General features: G+C 43.8%; 8 protein-coding genes across 8 annotated transcripts; 6 read left to right on the top strand and 2 right to left on the bottom strand.

Moving 5' to 3' along the window:
• Window positions 1-62: 62 nt before the first annotated feature.
• BYT42DRAFT_614035 (40S ribosomal protein S27) lies at window positions 63-795 on the top strand (the record flags this gene model as incomplete). The annotated part of the gene is made up of 3 exons (XM_051571804.1): window positions 63-68; window positions 465-573; window positions 656-795. 3 exons carry the CDS (start codon window positions 63-65, stop codon window positions 793-795), a joined length of 255 nt encoding a protein of 84 aa, XP_051424109.1.
• A 3,368-nt stretch (window positions 796-4,163) lies between these two features.
• Window positions 4,164-6,073, top strand: BYT42DRAFT_636536 (major facilitator superfamily domain-containing protein; the record flags this gene model as incomplete). Its single annotated transcript, XM_051572500.1, has 7 exons — window positions 4,164-4,248; window positions 4,546-4,757; window positions 4,816-4,878; window positions 4,936-5,075; window positions 5,165-5,382; window positions 5,483-5,737; window positions 5,832-6,073. 7 exons carry the CDS (start codon window positions 4,164-4,166, stop codon window positions 6,071-6,073), a joined length of 1,215 nt encoding a protein of 404 aa, XP_051424108.1.
• Window positions 6,074-6,402: 329 nt separating this feature from the next.
• BYT42DRAFT_569921 (short-chain dehydrogenase family protein) lies at window positions 6,403-7,541 on the bottom strand. The gene is made up of 3 exons (XM_051568337.1): window positions 7,346-7,541; window positions 6,955-7,275; window positions 6,403-6,894 (listed from the first exon to the last, which is right to left on the bottom strand). Exons 1-3 carry the CDS (start codon window positions 7,521-7,523, stop codon window positions 6,494-6,496), a joined length of 900 nt encoding a protein of 299 aa, XP_051424107.1. The 5' UTR covers window positions 7,524-7,541; the 3' UTR covers window positions 6,403-6,493.
• Window positions 7,542-8,697: 1,156 nt separating this feature from the next.
• On the top strand, window positions 8,698-11,786 carry BYT42DRAFT_546062 (Utp14 protein-domain-containing protein; the record flags this gene model as incomplete). Its single annotated transcript, XM_051565855.1, has 4 exons — window positions 8,698-8,982; window positions 9,053-10,675; window positions 10,754-11,530; window positions 11,601-11,786. 4 exons carry the CDS (start codon window positions 8,698-8,700, stop codon window positions 11,784-11,786), a joined length of 2,871 nt encoding a protein of 956 aa, XP_051424106.1.
• Window positions 11,787-11,815: 29 nt separating this feature from the next.
• Window positions 11,816-14,386, bottom strand: BYT42DRAFT_569918 (armadillo-type protein). The gene is made up of 4 exons (XM_051568336.1): window positions 14,284-14,386; window positions 14,214-14,224; window positions 14,113-14,137; window positions 11,816-14,048 (listed from the first exon to the last, which is right to left on the bottom strand). The coding sequence occupies exons 1-4, from the start codon at window positions 14,291-14,293 to the stop codon at window positions 11,878-11,880; spliced, it is 2,217 nt and encodes a 738-aa protein (XP_051424105.1). The 5' UTR covers window positions 14,294-14,386; the 3' UTR covers window positions 11,816-11,877.
• A 30-nt stretch (window positions 14,387-14,416) lies between these two features.
• BYT42DRAFT_569914 (uncharacterized protein) lies at window positions 14,417-15,577 on the top strand. The gene is made up of 5 exons (XM_051568335.1): window positions 14,417-14,595; window positions 14,655-14,790; window positions 14,849-14,975; window positions 15,035-15,280; window positions 15,356-15,577. Exons 1-4 carry the CDS (start codon window positions 14,453-14,455, stop codon window positions 15,244-15,246), a joined length of 618 nt encoding a protein of 205 aa, XP_051424104.1. The 5' UTR covers window positions 14,417-14,452; the 3' UTR covers window positions 15,247-15,280; window positions 15,356-15,577.
• A 722-nt stretch (window positions 15,578-16,299) lies between these two features.
• On the top strand, window positions 16,300-19,284 carry BYT42DRAFT_546059 (RNA dependent RNA polymerase-domain-containing protein; the record flags this gene model as incomplete). Its single annotated transcript, XM_051565854.1, has 2 exons — window positions 16,300-18,030; window positions 18,085-19,284. 2 exons carry the CDS (start codon window positions 16,300-16,302, stop codon window positions 19,282-19,284), a joined length of 2,931 nt encoding a protein of 976 aa, XP_051424103.1.
• A 304-nt stretch (window positions 19,285-19,588) lies between these two features.
• BYT42DRAFT_614028 (ubiquitin-related domain-containing protein) lies at window positions 19,589-20,400 on the top strand (the record flags this gene model as incomplete). Its single annotated transcript, XM_051571803.1, has 4 exons — window positions 19,589-19,961; window positions 20,049-20,135; window positions 20,207-20,281; window positions 20,348-20,400. 4 exons carry the CDS (start codon window positions 19,589-19,591, stop codon window positions 20,398-20,400), a joined length of 588 nt encoding a protein of 195 aa, XP_051424102.1.
• Between the last annotated feature and the right edge of the window lie 773 nt (window positions 20,401-21,173).

Raw genomic sequence — 21,173 nt, 5'->3', positions numbered from 1 at the left:
GAAATTGGAACCGGTGGCAGGATGTGAGTTCCTCCCTTTTCACCGAGCCTTCGACACACAACATGACTGTAAGTACAGTTCAATCCATCGGTTATGCAAAGCCAAAGAGAGAAAACGGATGAAAACAGGACGATATGAATGAAGAGAAAGAAAGATGCACGATGGATGGATGGATGGATATTTTGGATGGATAAACCTTTGGTCCTCCATCCCACCGATCTCCACCCACCCACTTGATGGAATTCGGCAATGTTCCCATTCAGTAACGAACGCAGTACGCAGCTATTCAAGACTTACTACGGTTCTTGACAAAAAAACAACAAGACAACGGTTACTTGCGATTGAACTTTGCAACTCGCTTTCGACGCTCTCTCTCTTTTCATCCGTTTTCTCTCCAACTCGCTTCATTCAATTTTATGGGCAAGGGAGTTCTTTCAGAAACTAAACTTTGAATTTGTTTTTAGTTGGCCGTCGATCTTCTTAACCCTTCTGTTGAACACGAGAAGCGCTCCCACAAGCTCAAGAGACTCGTCCAGTCTCCCAACTCTTACTTCATGGATGTGAAGTGCCCTGGTAAGTTTTAAAATGCTGTCATGTGGACGATTCAAAAGGAAGCAAGTTGATATTGATGTGGATTCGTGTGGTTGTTGTATAGGTTGCTTGAACATCAGCACTGTCTTCAGCCACGCACAGACCGTTGTCTTGTGCTCCTCTTGCGGTACCGTCTTGTGCCAGCCCACTGGTGGTCGTGCTCGCTTGACCGAAGGTTCTTCTTTCCGCAGAAAGGCAAACTAAAAAAGATAAACAATCAAAAATCTGTAAAACCTTTTTTTGGGCTTTTATCGCCTATACCCTCTTGGGGGTTTGGCTTGTGGTTTTCAAGCAAAGTAGAGCATCTGTTAGCCTGTTCTCTGTGAATAGAATTTTGATGCGAGTGCATATAAAAAAAACTGGTGTTTTTTTCCGTGGTCTTTTGAGGTTTAATGTTCAAATCAACAAGTGAAGAAGGAATGGTTCAGGAATTAGCAGCATTGTCCTTTTGGCTTCAATCGGAAGCCTGTTTGTCCAATGTGGACTACAATCAGTTTATTCAGTTGAAAAAACGCGGTGTGATGGAATGCTTTTTATTCAAGGGAATCCCGCGTTTTGGTACTTCTAGTTCAACCTTAAATGAATGCTTTGATCACCAGTCATATATTCTAGTTTTGCTTCATAATATCGTTCAAAATCATATTCGGCAATTTTATTGTTTGCCAACATCATTCATTTCAAGGTTGCCACCCAATGAAAGCTTTAATTCACTAGAGCAAACTGTAACAGGATGTTACGAAGTGAAGGGAATGAAGTAACCGAAAATGTCAATACGTAGCAACTGGCATTTAGTAGTTCTTATCTTTTATTTCCGTTTTTGCACATTAAAGATGATGCTCGAGAATGACACGTCCAAGGGACCTCTCTCACAAAAGCCCTGGGAAATCCTCTCATGCGAAAATGGGTTCTTTTCATACCCATATTTGGTGCAAAAGGCTTAGTTTAACCGTGACTATTTTCCTGCGATGTTTTTTGATGAGCTTTCATTGGTTCAATTCACTGCAATGAAACCTCTAGAAAAACCTTGTGCTTTTGATAAAAACTCGAGAGCATCCATCAGCAGTCAGATACTGCATGCAGGTTAAAAGCGGTAACCAAGGGAAGAGTCCAGAGTTGGTTAACCTTAGAGATGAGCAATTTGATTGGTTAATTCATACCAAGAAAGGCTATGCAAGAAAGTCCAGAGTAAGACAACCCTGGACGTAAGCAATTCGCTTCAATCCACCGGCGTCGTCAGGCCAATGCCATAAGACATACACTCAAAAGTTTATATACAGTTATTCATTATCGTATTCTTCCAATACATACCAAACCATGTGAGCACCACGTATGCCACGCCTTAATCTGTAGGTGAACAAGAAGGTATTTCGTCGCAGGGTAGTCTACCCCAGGATTTTGCCATGGTGAAGGAAACCGGCTTGTTCAAGCAATGGGCGAGATCGGATTAACCATATATTACCAATCGCTAATCTGAATTGCTGTCAACATTAACATTCTCTGGTTCACCGCTTATTTGAGAACGAGCTTCTCCTGCCTCTTATCTTTTTTATGCATCAGTTTTGATTCGTTTGAAACGGTGATCGGTAATGCTACTGTATGATGACAAGCACAGACATATTACTGCGTGGAATCAGTGGCCCATTTTCAGTGTGCCTGGCCACCATGATGATAAACGCAGAGGAAACAATGGCCGCTAGTTTGAGCCCCTGGATCCAACCCGATCGTGTTTTATTCATCATGCCTTGTGCTGTAAATTTGTTGGACGACTGAACCATCACTTGTCCTTTCGATGTGCCGATGACTCAATGTTAGCATTTTAACGACTGTTTCGTCATGGCTTTCACAGTTATTTGCCTTGAATTAATAAGTTTATCAGAAGATTTTCGTGGATATGAGGTATGATGATATCATGGGTAACATTGTGCCTATTTCGAAACCATTGGATTTTGGGCCAATTCCATAATGATCGGGCAGTATTGGTTTATCGAACAACCAACTGCGTGACATTGATGGATGATATCATCATGGCGTCTCAAATTCATGTCACTCTTACTTTTTTGCAACGGGATCCGACGTCGAAACATTTCTTATCATGGGCTATTAGAGTTTCTTAGCATATCCAAAAAGATAGAGGAAGCATAATTTTGGCAAGGCGACCAGAATCCAGAACAGCACAACTGGAGATCAATGGCAAAGGCGTCCAATAGTTTATCACCGACTTTAGCGCTGAAAGTAAAATCAATGATATCCTTACATGGCAATTGATCGGCCAAGTTGACTTAGGAGAGATAGTTAAATCTGTGTTATGACAGTTCAGCGCCCCTTTTCTGGACGTTTTCTTGTTGATTGTCTTTTGCCCTTTTTAGTTTTTTTTTTTTTTTTTTTTTTTTTTTTTTTTTTCTTTTCGAATGCATTCGTTTCAATGTCCGCACACGAAATCCAGGTGAACGGAAATCAGGATCCTCATTATCGTTAAGACCATGACATTTTAAGAAGAATTTTTAGTTCAAAATCAATCTGTGTTTTGAAAGCAAGAATCAATACAGGTTTTCGACAAAAAAAAAAAGAAGGATATGCCAAATAGAGATGATTCCTGACATGGGATCGACGGGAGCTGTATGACCCTGAAGATCTCCATGGTTGTATGAAACACCTCCATCCAGCCATATTGGAGCTGCTTCCAACAGCATCTCGTGTTTCTCGGTTACTTTTGTATTAGAACCATTTATCCTTGTAAGCACTACTTGGTAATGAACATAAACAGAAAAGAAGCAGCAAATAATAGCCCAATCGGGAAAGGAATTTCTCCGAAATCAAAACGAAGCTTGCAAAGTGATTACGTGGGCTTTTGCATGCTGCTAGAAATAGAATAAAAGTAGTATGCATTTTCCGCATAATTGTAATGACATATAAGCTTTTATTTAAGTCCAAATTCCCACGAACAGTAATGAGCGTGTGCACTGAGAATGACAAGTAGCAGGATTGCCGTTGGGTGGTTCCGTATGGGAAACAAAAGGAACAGCTCCCTTATAACCTTATAACGGAAACGCGGTGAAAGCCCGTTCCCCTTTTTTCCCAACTCTGCCCCGTCCCCCGGTCACGCTCGCTCGTTGTTTGCAGAAAAAAAAAGATTGCTATATAAACCATTCATGGTTCTCCATGAAACTCGTGCACACAGAAAACACAAAACTAGCAGAAAAAAAAATTCAAGATTAAAAATATTTATTTTCATTCTTCACTTCATTTTTATCGCTCAAATGTTTGGCATGCATTACCCACCTCCAGAACAACATTCACCCATTCCCGTAAACGATGCATCAACAGAGGACGACGCCACTCTGTATAATGAGAGTGGCATTACTAGTGACAGCACCCTATATAGTAATTCCAAACGTAATTCTCGGATCAATCACTCGCAATTTATCACAGCCATGTTTATGCGGTTGATTATTTTATAGTGCCTCGTATGATGCTGGCTCGTTTATCGGATTCTGGCTATCTGTCACAAAAGCTAGACAAGGAAACGGCCTCCAATAATGAAAGCGTAAGCGACGATGACGACAGCGCTCATGATGAGCCGGAAGATCCCTACCGATGGTTTATCCTATTGGGCGGTTTCCTCGCTCAAGCAATTAGCATGTCCACCTTGTCCAGTTGGTAAGTGAACGGTTTCGAATTTTACAATGCAGATTCTGACATTTTGAAATTGGGATCGTTTGATTAGGGGTAGGTTGAACTATATTGCATAAAAAAAAATAGATCGTGGAAAAAGTGGGCACATGCAGCGGTCAAAAATGGAAAAGCGTGTCTGGCAATTGGGGTGTTCATGCTCGTTCATACCCAACAAGGGGTTAGAGGGGCTGGATCGAGTGATAAACGATCGAAATATCAATCGGTGGAGAGGGAAATGGCACGTTACGTGTATACAGTAATCTAATAGATGTCCGTGCCCAGGTGTCATGCAGGATTACTATGATCGTCAAGTTTTCAAGGGCGCTGTCGATTCCACCCAACTGAGCTTCGTAGGAACAATCGGGTTTACGTTTTGCGGACTAATGGGTCCCATTGGTCAGATAATTACATCGTACGTTGGACCACGATGGGTCATGCTGGTGGGCACCATTTTAATGACAGCAGGATTGATCCTTGCAAGTTTTTCCAAAGCTGTAATTATCATTATCAATATGGAGAAGGCTTTATTACAAAACTGATGCATCTTATTAGGTTTGGCATCTTTACATCACTCAAAGCGTCATCCATGGTATGGGAGCAGCATTAATGTATATTGTGAGTAGCATGAATGTATACTGTTTCATCATTGAACCACATCATAACCCTGCATAGGTTTCCATGTCAATTTCGCCTCAATGGTTTCGTAAACGACGTGGATTCGCAATGGGCGTGATGGTCAGTGGCTCAGGTGTCGGTGGCCTGATTCTTCCTTTCATTATGAATGCCCTCAATGAATCTCTTGGTGGTGCATGGTAAGGATACTGTGCACGATGCATGGTCTTTTGAAGGCAGTGTTGTCGTTGTTGGACGAGCACCTTATAGTGGGCATGTGGTTATTTAGGTGCTACCGCATTCTGGGGATTATTACTTTTGTCATCAGTTCGCTGGCAACTGTTCTTCTTCGGGAGAAACCAAAAACACAAATATGTCCCAAGTCCACCGTACAAATGCGAAATATTGTCGACTTTAGCGTTTGCAAGGATTTCAAGTTCATCATTTGGTGTATTGCTGGCAATCTCAGTATGATGGCTTATTTTATCCCGGCGTTCTATCTTCCATGTAGGTAAATTTGTTTACAATGACCTCTCATGAAAACGGTTATTGATGATGATGGTCAAAATTCTGCTTATTTTATTGCCATCTCTTCTTTTTTTCGTAGCTCATGCAACAAAATTGGGTTTATCACCATCTCAGGGATCCGTGCTCGTTGCCATGTTTTCAGCTGTCAATGTGATTGGTCGCGTTCTATCCGGGTATCTGGGTGATCATCTTGGTGCCGTCAATGTCGATATCATATTTCTCGCTTTGTGTGGCATGAGCTCGTTATTTATTTGGACCTTTGCTGCATCCTATGAAGCGCTCATGATGTTCATCCTCACTTACGGATTGCTGAGCGGCGCCGTATTTTCTTTACGTAAGTGTGAACAACAGATGCTCGGGTTTTTTTTTTTTTTTTTTTTTTTTTTTTTTTTTGGTGTCATGTATTCACGGAAATCGCCTATCGCTAGTGGCTCCCATTACGGCAACAATAACGGGTTTAGAGCGGTATCCATCAGGCATATCACTGTATCTTTTCTTTTTAACAGCGGCACGATTGGGACCGTCACTAGCGGGAGCCATCCAAACGGCTACCAATAAACATTCCTACTTTGCGCAGCAGATATTTACCGGCTTAGCGTTCGTCTTGTCAGCTATTGTCACAGTATACCTCAAATTCAATCTCAAACGGCGCCCGTTAGCTAAAGTTTAAGCTACAATTGACCTCGTGTTATCTACAGTTACCGATATCTGTACGTCTTATAGACCTAATGTGTAATAGTATTGTATAAAAAAAAGTCCCACTCTTCCTCTCATTATATATCAGTAGTAACGATCATTTACAAAGGTATTTTTCCGCATCCCAAAGTTCCAATAAAACCTGACTACAATAGACCATGTGCTGTGATTTCGGAGCTCTGAAAAACCATAACGTAAACTTGATGCCATGAATGCTCAAGTTTTAATCTCCGCTCAATGTCCGTGATTTGTTCGACACGTAATGCCATTCTCATTGAATGAAAAGTACGCCGCAGAATTCATGTGTCTTATACAATTTATTTACTTGTGAATGCAGGAAGAAGCATTCAAGAACGAATTAAATTTACAGGTAAAAAGTAATTTCTGGATGAGATTAACCGTTGATGATATCACCACCGTTGGGATGGAGGACCTGGCCAGTGAAGTAGCTGGCATCAGGACCAGCAAGGAAGACATAGGCAGTGGCGCATTCAACAGGCTGACCGGCTCGTCCCATGGCAGTAGACTTGCCAAACTGTTCTACTTGTTCCTTGGTGAAAGAGGCAGGAATCAAGGGAGTCCAGATGGGGCCGGGAGCAACAGCGTTGACACGGATTTGACCAGCAAGCTGCTGAGACAACGAACGGGTAAAGGCCACAATGGCGCCCTTGGTGCTGGAATAATCAACCAATTTGGCAGAACCACGGTACGCAGTAACGGAGGTGGTGTTGACAATAGCGCTACCCTTCTTCATGTGAGGAAGAGAGAACTTGGTAGTGTACATCATACCGAGAACTAACCAGATTTTCGTTAGCACGATTCTGATATAAGACCTCTTCAAACAATGTCACTTACTGTTGGTCTGGAAAGTTCTCTGCATCTGTTCGACGGGAATATCCTTGAAGTGCTCAGCAATGTGCTGTTCACCGGCATTGTTGACGAGAATATCAATAGTACCGAATCTGTCAACGTGTTTCTGAACAGCCTTCTTCACTTGCTCGACGTCACCAATGTCCAAACCGACAGTCTCGACTTGGCACTTGTTGTTGCCTTCGATATCCTTCTTGGTGTCGAGAGCGTCCTTCTCTTCACGAGGATGGTAGAAGATGGTGAGACCATCAACACCTTCCTTGGCAAACAAGAAAGCAACAGAACGACCAATACCGGAATCACCACCTACAATTGCGTAACAAAGTTTAATCATTTGAATGCGTTAGGTATCCGTCGCGACGATGTTAGTGCTTACCAGTAACGATAGCCTTCTTTCCCTTCAATTTGCCAGCAGCCTTGTATGGCTCCAATTTGCCTTCGTCACCGACCATATCATAGTTGATGGGGTGAGGGTTCATTTCATGCTGCAAACCGGGCTGGTTCTGGGTTTGACCGGGAAAATCGGAAGAAACTTGGTTAACGTTTTGAGCCATGATGAATTTATGTGTGAGCAGGAATTATTAATGTAGAAGTAGAAAAAAAATGGGTTACCCTTTTTATAATTGGTTTCTTTCGCTTTGGAAAGCACTACGTCAGGATTATATCTTTGCTGTGAAGGAGTAGTGACTGTAAGTTTCAGTCATGACTTTCCTATTGCGTGATGCGAGACCAGTGTCATGGTTATGGCAAATTTCGAGACTTTTGCCTAATTCGTCATGAGCAGTCCCATCCTGTTTTATGCGGCGGAAACTCGTTTGCACTCAAAAGAAAAAAAAAAAAGCTGCCATGCCTTTTGAATCCCTTGCCTAACCTCATACTTGGAACTCAGAAGTCTAACTTGCTTGAGTTCCGGACAACAATCATCCGAAAATACTCATATAGAAATCTCTGCAATCTGCATGGCGCCAAATCCATTGTAACAGAATTCAATTAAAGCCAGACAATTTTTTTTTAAAAAAAAATCAATGACCAAGCTAGATATGTAAAACGTCAGATAGATAGATAAGATAGAAACAAAATGGAAATAGAGAGGTAGAATGGTAGTTAGTAAATGTGGATGTTGTCAAGTCACTCTTAAAACCTCACACGATTATCAGTTGCCCGGAAGAACCTGGACTACGCAGTGCCAGTGCATTGCAGGTCAACATGGAGAGCACGCCGCCGGAACCGTCGATGGTCGGTAATTCTTGCAATCCGATTGAGGAAGTCTCAGAGCATCAAGGATAAAAACTCTGAATGTCCCTTATCTTTGAAAACAAAATATTAACATACTAAATCAATATTACGCAATGTCGCACATATACGGTATGCCATAAAATGGACATCAAGTTTTAAAACGACTTCTCTTGACTGAAGAAAAAATGCAATTGTACTGAATTTTTTTTTTTTTTTTTTTTTTTTTTTGCGTGGCTATTATTCCTCTGCATATTATTTATCTTCACTGAACGTCGTTTTATGATAATATAACTCTTACAAAACGAACAGCACCAGCAAAAAAGTATGCATCTGGTGCTGGGAAGCCGGAGCTCGAGCCCAACTGCTTATCTGAACAGTATTCTGGAGCAGTCACACGAGTGTCCCAAATTTTCTGCTCGATGGCGAAAAAAAAAAAAAAAAAAAAATTTCAACTCGAGCTTTTTTGATCTTGACATCAAAAACTCTTTTGTCATGCCTGCACAACAGCGGAAAGGAAATAAGGCGGCACGATCGAAAGCCGGCTCGAAATTTAAAGGCAAAGGGCGTCAATCGAAGAACGAAGTGGTTGATGTGTACGAAGCCGATTATAACGAAAGTTTATCGAGAAAGGGTCATGATCTAGACGAAGTGGATGACTTTGAATACCATGCTGGCGAGATCAAAGGGTCAGATGACGAAGAAATCGATTCCGACGAAGCTTTTGACGAATCCGATGACGAAAGATTTGATCATTTCATGTTTAAAGGGTCCACTAAAGTATGTCATGTTTCTCATTTGGACAGTCCCCCTGAAACAGCACTAATTCGCCTGTTGCCATTTTGTATAGCCTTCGGAAAAGAAGAAACTTTTGAAATCGGCCAAGCGATCGCTTGGAAGTGACGATGATGTTGACGAGGAGGAGGAGCAAGAGATCGATTTGAACGAATCCGAGAGTGACAGCGATCGTGACGACGAAGATGAGGAGGAGCTGGAAGATGGCGAAGGATTTGTCGATTTATCAACGATGCTGGACAATAACGACGAAGATCAGGGCGCTGTCGTCAAGCAACTGATGCCCCAACAAGCCGAAAGCGAAGAAGAGACATGGCATGGTTTCGGTGATCTGGCTGGAACAGATGCCGAAGAGAGTGAAGCTGAGGAGGAGGACGAGGACCGTATGAGCGAAGATGAAGATGAAGACGAACAGGACAAAAAAGTGGTTCGATTTATCGATGCTTTGGAAACCAAAAAGCGCAAGCGAGGCGATGATGAAGACGGTAAACGCAAACGTCCGATTGCCGAAAGAACCGAAGCATATCAAGAGTCCGAGTTCAATTTACCCGTTCGATCCTCTGGAACATCGGCGGTGAAGAAGAAACTGGATTTGGGCGACTTGATGGATTCAATGGCCGACGAAGCCTCTTTTGGTACGTTGCGCAAGAGTCTCGAAGAATTGGAAGGAAAAGGCAAAGGTGTCGTCAAGAGCGCACTCGATGCTCCTCTGCCAAAACGTATCCAGGATCGTCTTGAACGTCAAGCCGCGTACAAGGAAGCCACCAAAGAAGTCAGCCGATGGGACACTACTGTGAAACAGAATCGTGAAGCTGAACATTTATTCTTCCCTCTGCAAGCTCCTCCCTCTGAGAAGTTGTCGAACAAGGTCATGGGGGCCAAGTTTGAGCCGCAAACCGATCTCGAGAAACAGATTCACCAAGCTCTCGAAACCGCCGGCATGAAAGACAAGGAAGTCGAAGCGTTCGAAGCTTTGCAATTGAACAAGTTGTCGGTGGAGGAGGTTGAAGCTCGCCGGGCCGAACTTCAAATGATGCGAGAGCTCATGTTCCGTCACGAAATCAAAGCGAAGCGTTTGAAGAAGATTAAGAGTAAGAGCTACCGCAAGTTGCAACGCAAGGAAAAAGCACGATTGGAACTTCAGGCGAATCAGTTATCCAATGTGGATCATGAAATGTCTCATGAAGATCAGTTAAAGGCAGCAATGGATCGTGCAGAAGAGCGCATGACTTTGAAGCACAAGAATACCAGCAAGTGGGCGAAGCGTGCGTTGGCCCGTGGACAACAAGATGAAGGTACACGCGAAGCTATCATGGAACAATTACGAAGGGGTGAGGAGCTTCGACGTAAAGTGCAAGGCTTGGGATCGGATGACGATTCCGATGCCGGAAGTGATCAAGATCAAGATCTTGACAGCGATAACGACGTATCGAATGCCTTGTCCCAAATGGAGCGTGAATTGGACGAGGATACGCAACCTAAGAAGGGTCTATTCCAAATGAAGTTTATGCAAGATGCCGAAAAGAGAAAGGAGCAAGCGAATAAGGCCATGCTCGAAGAATTTAAAAACGAATGGCTTGCCCCTGACAGCGATGACGATCAGCCAGCAGAATCCCAGGAATCCAACTTTTCCCATGTCCAGAACAATCCTGGTCGTATGGCTTTTGGTGCGAAAAAGGTAAATACATATACACACACTAACTGCAGTATATCTTCTCTCCGACATTTTATCTGATCGAAATGATGTTCTTATTAGAATGAAACTAAAAACTCAGAGACAGAAGAGACAACCAAGTCGGAGAAACGGTCAGTGGGTCTTAACGAGGCTGGTCAAGTCAAGAGCGTATCACATTCAGCATCACATAATACTCGTACTTCCGGTCCCGTCAACTTGAAAAATAAGAGCCCGTTGGCCGAATTGGATGATGATCAAGCGGAGAGTAATCCTTGGCTTCAGAACGATACCTCACGTCTTGCAAAGAAGGCTTCCAAAAGCAACAAAGCCATCAACGGCAAGAACGAAACCAAATCCGAGCAAAATATTTCCAAGATTAAGAAGAACAAAAAGGAAGCACAAGCACTGCAAGATACCGAGGATGTTGAAATCGATCTTTCCAAAGCATTGACCGTTAAGAGCCCAGCCAAGAAATCGGAAGCCAAGGCGGTCACTGTGTCGGTTGCAGAGAATGCCTCGGATGATGATGATGAAAGTGACGATGACAAGGCCGTGGAAAACGCTATTGTGCATTCATCAAAGGTCGCCTTTAGCCAGCGCGAGCTCGTGGCCAGAGCTTTCGCCAATGACAACGTGGTAGAAGAATTTGAAGAAGAGAAGCGGGCTACGATCAAACAAGACGATGATAAAGTGGAAGATATGACGTTACCAGGCTGGGGCGATTGGTCCGGCAAAGGAATCAAGAAGAGAAAACGCACCCGACCGGAACTGCTCAAGAAAACCAAGGGTATCAAGCCCGAACAGCGCAAGGATATCAAGTTGGCCAATGTCATTATCAATGAGAAGCGAAACAAAAAGGTAACTTGTCTTATTTTCAAACATGGCTGTAGCAACGTCATGGGAACTAAACTGATCTTTTTGAATTCAGGTTGAAAAATACCAAGTTACCAAGGTTCCGTTCCCTTTCCAGAATATGGAGCAATACGAACGTTCTCTGCGTGCCCCTGTTGGCAAGGAATGGAATACACGCGATACTTTCCAAAAGATGACCAAGCCAAGAGTCATGACCAAGCTTGGTACTGTCATCGATCCTCTCAGCGCCCCATTCCAGTAGACTTGCATTTATTTGATTTGTAGTATACATCATTTTTTTACTTTTTATTTCCTTCATCATACAACTTTTTTTTTCTCCGTCAACTTCACAATTAAATATTGATCTGAACTCCTTTCGCTACAAACATTTTCAATACATCCATAGCCGCACTTCGTACAGGGTTGACGTTGCAATGCTTAACAATATCTACTAATTGCGAAGGGACGTTCTGCTTTACAAATGCGTTGGCGGCGTCTTTGTCCAGTTCCTGAACCATGCAGCGAATAATTTCGATGCCTCGGTGTTGAATTTCGACATTTTCAGCCTTTTCGATCAGTCGTGCTACGCGTTCGTAACCTCGATCGACCTTGGAGATCATTTCACATACACTCTTACTGTTGGATAGAATCGCCAAAGCCCCTGAAGCAGCTCGGCGTGTGGCCATGTCTTCGTGGTCTGAAAAGATGAGCAAAAGCCGGATCTTGTTCTGCGATTTCGGGTCGCTGTAGTTTTCAAATACGGCTTCGCAAAATGTCATATTGCACACCATCTCTGTAGCTGCGCGCTGGATCATTTCATGGTTGGATAACTGCAGGTTTTCAAAGATCGACATGCCATCTTCATCCACAATCTTTGCTCGTACATCGTCGCTCACAGAAGCCAAATTCGTCAACGCCATCAAACCTTCGAATTGGCGTAGTTGCTTTTCGTCTTTACATAACCGCAGAAACGGTTTCACCAGACTCAGCGATTGCTGGGCCCCAAAGGCCAACCTTGGATCGGATGTAATAGCCAACTTGGCCAATGCTTGGGCTGCAATAATGGTATGTTTGTCCTCTGTATGACTCTCACTTTTGCCGGCTGCTAAAGATAACAATGGCTTGACGATGCCTTGCTGCAACAACTTCCCACGGCACGCTTGTGGGGTAACGAGATTCAGGTACGTTTGACTCGCCACCCATCGGATATTGGCACTGGTATTCTTGGAGAGGGCTATTAATGCTATGGCAACACCGCTGTCAATGGTTGTTTTCACACGAACTTCGACAGCCTTGTTCGTTTCCAAAGGATCATCTTTTGGTACTGCGGTCTTGCTCTGTTTCGCATTGGCTAAGTCGCGTAGTTTCTGAACTTGTTTTTGTTGTTCGTCAAGCACTGGTGGGTACATGGTGATATTTGCAAAAATGGTGCCGATACCGAACAGAAGCGGATTATTCTCGTTATCGTGGACAGCCAAGGAACCTAATGCTTGCATAAACTGGCTATCGCTGACCAGGGCTTCTTTCACCTCGGATTGCAAAGACGAATAGGCCAACCCTTCGACCGCGTTCAAAATAATTGTAGCATCATCCGGCGGATTCTTGACAACCTGTTTCAGTGCGGTCACAAGATCGGCATCCTTCAAATTCATTCTTTGCATGGCCTCTTGCAGTATGGTGGCCGAGTCTTTGGTGTCTGTTTTACCAGCTGATGTGGCATCGCTGCCGGAAGCTCTGAGTTTCGTCAAGGTGGTACCAGCGACAGCCCTGAGACGATCATCCGTTGTCTTGCTTCCGGCCAATTTAGCCAACCATTGACTAGCGTACTGAACAATCGCTTTCTGACAAGATTTATCGGTCGAAGCGATAGCTAGTACTTCGGCGACGGCAATTTGTACGTCCAGCGTTTCAAACTCGACAACGTCGACCATTTCTTCCACCACCCCTTGCTGACTCAAGATCGCTGCTCCGGCCGTCATGCTGGTCTGGAAAATCGCTGACAAGGTACGGTAGGCTAATAATTTGTCGTTGGTTTTCCCCGATCCCACGCAATGCGAGAAACATTGGCCGCATTGCTCGATGATAAAGTTCGTCGGATAATCCGATATATCCGGTGAAGGATTGAATAATTTGGTGAGTAACATGAATGCTACTGTCCGTACTTGGCTCGCATCTTCCGGATTGCCACACGACGTTAGCACTTGAATGAAATCCGGAGAACTGACAAACGCTTTCACATTCTTGGCAGTGGATAGTTGATCCAGGTACGACCGGAACCGATCTACCCGAGGATCCTGCGATGTTTCCAGAGGTTTGGAAGATTGCTTCTCAGGCTCCACTGATTCTGTTGCACTGTATAACTGCTGTATAAATTTTTTCGTTTCTTCGTTGGCGGGATCTTTCTGAACGGCCGTCTTGGCGTCTGCCACAGCTAATTCCATACGTCCCATGGCCTTGTAGACTTCGGCTCGTTTAACCAAAATAGATGCGATCTTCTTGTCATCGTCACGATGCGTCTCTAAGTCTTTGAGTGTGGAAGGCAGTAATGAACATCTGCAATTTCTAGGTTCGGTTCTAGCAAACCTTACCCTTACTGAAGCCTTCGAGTTGGGTCTGAAAGTCAACAAAAGAAAAAGCATAAACGTTAAAGACTTGGGTCGATGGCAAATTTTGTCCACTCTAATCAAACCTGTAAAGATTCTGATAGAAAACCAAGTTACACATTAAATACAGAAATTGTAGTGAATGTATGTAATTACCTTTTGACATGCCGAGATGTGATAGGGGAAAGCTGGGAGAAGGACCAGTGACAGCTCTGCGTTGGAAAATCTTGAATGCGCGCACAGAATTTTTTTTTTTTATATATATATATATATATATATACAGAAGTTCCGTTTTTGGACGCTGCCCAATTTTATATCTTTCTTCATGGCACAATCCGTTGGCACGATCCAGCGACGATTGGAATCGGTCCTTGATGATTTCAAGCAGGCTCGAACTTACTGGCACGATATCAACCGGGAAGGGTTTTCCAGAGCCAACACGCTTGTCAACGCAGTGATTCAATCACGGTAAATCACCATGGCCAATGGGCGAATCCAAACTACGCGTTTAGTAACAAACCGATCAGATATGTAGATAACAATGCTTATTGGCATCCGATGCTAGTCATGGAATTTCCTGATCTTAAACGCGCGTACGATGGGAAAATGAAGATCATCATCCGTCGCCATGAGGAACAACTGTCGGATTCTCTGCGAAAACTGGTGAGCAGATACACTGTACCGTGAAGGGTAAAATCAGAAATTTAACTATTCCAAACAGGCACGGCAACATGATAAAATGCAAGGATACCTTGTGGAATTGCAAGCTATTTATAAGAGGGCCCAGCAGCTATTCGATGCCCCCGAGGTCATGCCGCTTTACCGTACATGTTCACTCTCTGTTTTTGGTAAGTGGTATTGCAATCTTAGTAGACCAAGGCTGGGTACTGATATGTGTCCGCTGCAGTGCAACGATCAAATGATATAGTGGCGATGTATTCGAAAGAGCTATCGACGAAACAGATGATGCTAGGCTTAAACGGTCTCCAGCATGTGAAGACGCGCGAGGAAGGTTTGACATTATTATCGATATGGCTAAATGAGCCCAGAATTCTCGAATCTGTCATTCAGGAATTTGAAGAAATCTGCTCGTTCGAAATGGACACCGTTTCTGCATGATACCCATTACTTCCATATTGGACAAAGACCAAAGGTAGCAACGCCAAGAGGAGAGCCAACCTAAATGGAAATTAGTCGTTGCTGTTGACGCATCTTTTTATCGGTTTAGAATCAACTATTCACACTTGCCCTGGATTATTGCGTCAGTTTTCAAAGAAAAACCACACTTGCCTGAAATCGATGGGATTATACCAAATATCCGGCTATCCGGCTACAGGACGGTGACAGCTTCACAGTGAAACAAACCATCTACAATATATCTTACTTTAGTTAGATTTCTTTTACTAGCGTATTAAATTTATGTATTGCCTTTTTTTTTCGATAAAAGATGAACAAGTCCATGGATTCCGATCATCCCAGAAACGGCAATTCGATTTCAGAGAGCGCCGTGACTGTGACAACTGTCGCTCGCGGGAACGACAGTTTTATGCTGAAGCTGTCAGTTTTGTCATTCTTTTGCTTCGCGTCAAAAAAGCCAATGTTGCCATGATAGCTCACAATGAAGTGTTGCAATGGGCTGAAAAAGTGTATGAGCACTTGCAGTTGGTCGATAAGCTTGACCAATCAATAAATGGGGTGGCCCCTGAACTGAAGAAGATGATCGCTCTCCACTCAATCCATCCTGTCATGCTCAAAGAAGTGGTGACTCAATTCATCAACTGGAAGCCTGATAAGAACTGCAATAAATCGCTCAATGAACTCAACCAGCGGCTAGACGATGTCCTACTAGTGTTATGCGACGGTAACTATGGGATACTTGCCACGAAGAAACAAAATCTCACGTAACTGAATATTTGGGCTATTGGCGCGATAGATCCTGAAGATTCAAGTGATACGCCTGTCAACGTACCGTCCAAACGATCTTCTTCGTCGTCAACGAACTCATCGCCGGTACAAAATAAAAAACTCAAAAACTTGTATAATTCGACACCAACGAACGAACTGCAGCAGATCGACGATGTCAATATCTTGTGCAATCCACCGGAGGAAAAACTTCAATGCCTGGTCGATTTACCCTGGATTATTCTCTTTGAAATTGCACGATTTATAAAAATGTGGAATATCTCATGGGACTATATTACGGTGGACGTACTTAACGACTTCGCCAAAGTCGCTAGGCAACAACCCCGCAACCTATTTCATGCAATGATGCAATGGTATCAAGCTGAAAGTGGCATCGTACCCAATCCGACAACGTACGCTATTATGGAGCGATGTTCAGAAAAGGTGTGGACGCATTACGAAGCTTCGGATACCGAAACATCAGGCATGATCCATTATTACGGCGTCATGGCGTTGACAGCGATGAAACGACCGATCATTGGCATGAAAACTCCCAAAGTAGCCGCGTCGAATCGATTCTTTCGAAAATTTCAAGATCATCGGTTCCTGGAGCTGAAGCTTAACAAGGGGTCACATACATCACTCATTCCCGCACACAGAGAATACTTCTTGAAACCCTTTTTATTCATGGGCCGAACTTACCAATTTTTGTTCGTAAAAGACGACCGGATCGTTTTATTCGCGACAGAAGGCCCGGGATTGGAGACACTCAGCATCCGGCAAGTGGTTGATTGGCATTTGCCCATCACCGAGAACAGCAACATGTCAATATCGAAATATGCAAGTCGCATGCTATTGGGTTACAGTAACAGTATGCCGACGTTGGTGTTCAAGCCGGAAGAAATACAGTACATCGACGACGTGCACGCTGATGCCACTGGTGGCGATGAAACGTGTCTCACAGACGGATCTGGAATCATATCATGTACTGCCATGCAAAGTATTGTGGAGCTGTATCGGTACAAGGACAAGCTGCCATGTGTTATTCAAGGGCGTATTGGTGGTGCCAAAGGCGTGTGGATTTTATCTCCTGATATGGATTTTTCTTCCGGCCACTGGATCAAAATTCGCTCCTCCCAAAGCAAATTTAAGACCGGGTTTCTTCAAAAGGATGGCAATATTGACCCGATCCATTACACATTTGATCTTGTCAAAGAATCTATATGTATCTATCCTTCCAATCTAAATACGCAATTCATTCAATGTCTTTCGGCGGGTGGTGTGCCGACGAGTGTTTTTATCGAACTGCTGAACGAGTGTCTGGATCGCGTTCTCTCCGTGGTGACCGAGAACAACAATATCAAGCTTCTTCGTGATTGGGTCGGCAGAGCAGGCAACATCATGCATGCACGATGGGAAATGGAAACGGTCGATAAAGAAGGTGGCTCATGGAAAGACCATCACTCCGTAGACGACGACCACAGTAGCGGCGTTGCAAATGAAGATGGCGTGGAATCTTCTCGGAAAGCCTCGGACTACTGGAAAATCAATAGCTATTCGGGATTGCCCGCTTCCCTACACGAATCAGTGGTCCGTCTTTTGGATTCTGGCTTTGATCTGACGAATCCGTTTCTCGCCAACAAAATCACCAACGTGTTCCGTGATGTCATGCAGTCAATTGCCTCCAAGTACCGCATTGAGGTACAGCAATCTTGCACGGTTACCTGTATTCCCGATCCCACCCACTCTTTAGAACCTGGCCAAGTCTTTCTTCAACTTGCCAACCGGCGTGTGGATGAACGAACTGGTATCCGTGCAGGCCTGGTATTGGGAGATTTGATCGTGACTCGCAATCCCTGTGGACTGAAAAGCGATATTCAGAAAGTGAAAGCCGTGGATTGTCCTGCCTTGCGTGTTTACACGGATGTCATTGTCTTTCCTGTCAAAGGTGAAAGATCGCTTGCAAGTATGCTAGCGGGCGGTGACTACGATGGTGATATTGTAAGTGGTATCCGGGGAAAAAAAAGGTCACGAAATTAACGCAATTTTTTCTAGGTATTTTGCTGTTGGGATCCTCGGGTTGTTGATCCTTTTCAGTCATCGCCGGTTCCTTCGGAATTGGAAAAGGTGAAAGTTGCGTTTGAGCAAAACAAGGCATTGGTGCATCAAGAAGTGACGTGTCATACGTCGGAAAAAGAGCAAGAAAAAGCGCTTCAAAGTAATTTCATCTCTGTAGCTTTGCCGGATGGAACGCTGGGATTGTACGAGAATTGGCGTACTGTGCTAACCGAGATCACCTCTTTCGATAACCCTGACGTGACCTATCTGGGCCAAATGTGTGCCAAACTCGTGGACGCCTCCAAACAAGGTTTGACGTTGAAGCCAACGGTGGCCACTCGAGATCGACATACTTTTGGTAAAATTCCTCATCCGGAATGGTATATCGAGAAAAAGAACAAGCAACGCGAAAAGGATCTGCGATCCTACTTTGATACGAATCAAGATACGATCCCCGTGAAGCGGCCCGCCAGCACGACCATGGACCATTTGTATCAGGTGGTGATGGAGAAAACCAAGAATTTTACACGGTACACCAAAAGTATATTCAGAGAAGAAGACATCAACTTCAAAGATCCTCACCTTGCGGATCTGTGGAATGACACCTATGACATGGCTCATCGAACCGGTGATCGGCTGTTACAGGCGGACCTGCGGGAGATGGAACAATTTATTGATACGCTGCATGAAAGATTTCTGAAAGATTCACGACAGCTGTGGTTACTGCGGCAAAAGAAAATGGACAGTCGATTCGATCCTGCACGGCCTACGGAACCCTTTCTGGACGATTACAGTCAATTCAATACGGCCTTTGAGCTTGAAGAACATTATGCGTGCGAATTCTCTAAATTACCCAACGAAATGGAATACAAGTCGCCATTGCTGATTTTTGACCGACAAGCCAACCGCAGCCAATTAATTCAAATGTTGAAAGCCAGCTACGCCTACATTCGTACAATCCACTCCGAGAAATACGCCAAATTCGGCTACCTGGTAGCCTATGATACCCTCCGACGAATGAAAGCTGATGCATGTGCCAGCAAAAGCACGGGTTTGGGTGAAAGCGTCGCTCCGAATATGTACACCACCCTCAGCATTGACCGGTTCTGGATCCGAAAGCATAAGGAGGCACGCACAAGCGAAGACAGCAAACCGCTCGTTCGATTATCCGTGATTCCTGTTACTTCTCCAAACTAGTCCATACTATTCACCCATGTCTTCTTTTTTTTCCTACACTCGTTCTTCCATTCCACATAATCTACATTTTTTTTCAATATAATGACGTCCCAAAAAAGTGTCCGCCCGGTCAAACAAGGGAGAAAAACTCCGAGATAGACGAATGTGATGAATGGAGAGAAAATTTGTGAGCCAAACTATTATTTGCTGTTTTCTTTCTGTTATTATCATCATCATCATTGTTGTTGTTGTTTTACAATACATTTTTTTTGTTTTATGCAACACTTGCCTCATTTGAATGACAAGTCAATCAACTGAGCATCGCATGGCGGAAATGGAGGAAACCAGCTCCTCCGCGATGTTGTCCTCTATACCGGCATCCATACCTCCTACATTATCGTCTTATGCTTGTGAAGCTGATCGTTCCACCGTCCCCACCGAACAGGGCGATAACGGTTCAGCCACGGCCATTCACTCTCCTTCCAATCCGCCGAGCACGTACTCGCCACTACCTTCCCTGCAAACATACCCTGAGTCTGAAAACAACGAGCTGCAGGACAATCACTCCAGCAAGATAGCCCCGGATAAAACACGTATCGCATTGTTACTTGTTTCCGGGGATCGACATACGTTTGAGTTCTCACTTGATGATACCGTATCTGGAGCGAAAACATACATATTCCAGCATTGGCCCTCAGGTAAGTGAAGAGAACTACATAGTGGGCTGGATGGACCCAGTTGGAATTCATGCGGTTCTCCTTTTTGGCCTTGCTTTTTTTTATCAGGTTGGTCAGATAAAGCCCCGGATTCACCTGATAATTTGGAGCTCGTTTATCTTGGGAAATTCCTGGAAAACCCCTCAACTTTAGGATGTAAGTTATCCTCAATTCATTGGTTGGAATCATTCGAGCTTGATACCCTTTCCTCACCTTTTTACTTGAAGCTAATCGATTACCTGGTGGTCAAGCAACCATTGTCCACCTCGTTATTCGGCAGCACCACAAGCAACCAACAGACGGTAAATGATTTTTTAGTACCCTATTTAAAAAGGCTGGAAAGACCTTACTGGACAATTTTGAATTAGATGCCGTGGATTCTGATAATATACCTCGATGTAAATGCTGTACTATACTCTAACATCTTCATCCCCATCATCCACTATATACCTTTTTTTTTTCTTTTTTCTGCGCTCTTTATTCGGCCTTCATTTCGTCTTGTGTTTTTTCTTTGTTTACTGTAATACTTTGCTCGATATTCAATTAGGATCCTTTTTGCTGCTCGCGTAATAGATGTTGAAGGCGGGCTCCCTTGTATTGCTGGATAAAGTTCTGGTCAAAAACCCTCACTTCTTTCCCAGCTTGGCATTTGTTTTTCTCCAAGACATTGTAAACTCGAAAGAGGAATGGATGGCCTTGAAGTTAAGCTCCCAAGTCTTTATCAACATGGTATTTGGCCGTCGCCCACGCAAGGACGGCAACCGTTCAACGAGAAGTGGAGGTTGTGGTCATTTAGTTGCTTTTTCTTTTCTGGCGTTTCTCTTCCGCTGTTGTTTCTTTGCTTGTGTCCCCTTTTTTGGACGTATCAATCTTCTCTTTTGAGTCCTTTCTGATGCCTGGGTTTTCTTCGATTATGTTTCCCGCCTTTGTACCACCTGGCTATTGTTTGGCTCTCCAGGTTGCGGACCTCTGGGATGGGCAACCTCCAGGGGTTACGGTAATTTTAAAAATCTCAAGGGTGAACAGTATGAATAGTTTACTGACGCTCTTTTTTATTATCTCTTTTTCTGCTTGCTTTTATTTTTCGGTCACTCTAGTAAACGATCAATAAAAAAAATGCGATTTTCTCAACTGTTTTGAGTTTTTCGTCTTGGACAAGTAATTTTCACGTCCGCTTATTGGATTTTAACGCCA

Source organism: Radiomyces spectabilis (assembly GCF_025331425.1).
Source record: "Radiomyces spectabilis strain NRRL 2753 chromosome Unknown BYT42scaffold_6, whole genome shotgun sequence".
NCBI classification, from domain to species: domain Eukaryota; kingdom Fungi; phylum Mucoromycota; class Mucoromycetes; order Mucorales; family Radiomycetaceae; genus Radiomyces; species Radiomyces spectabilis.
Note: the sequence above shows the minus strand (reverse complement) of the source record. Positions and strands in the feature narration are given on the sequence as shown.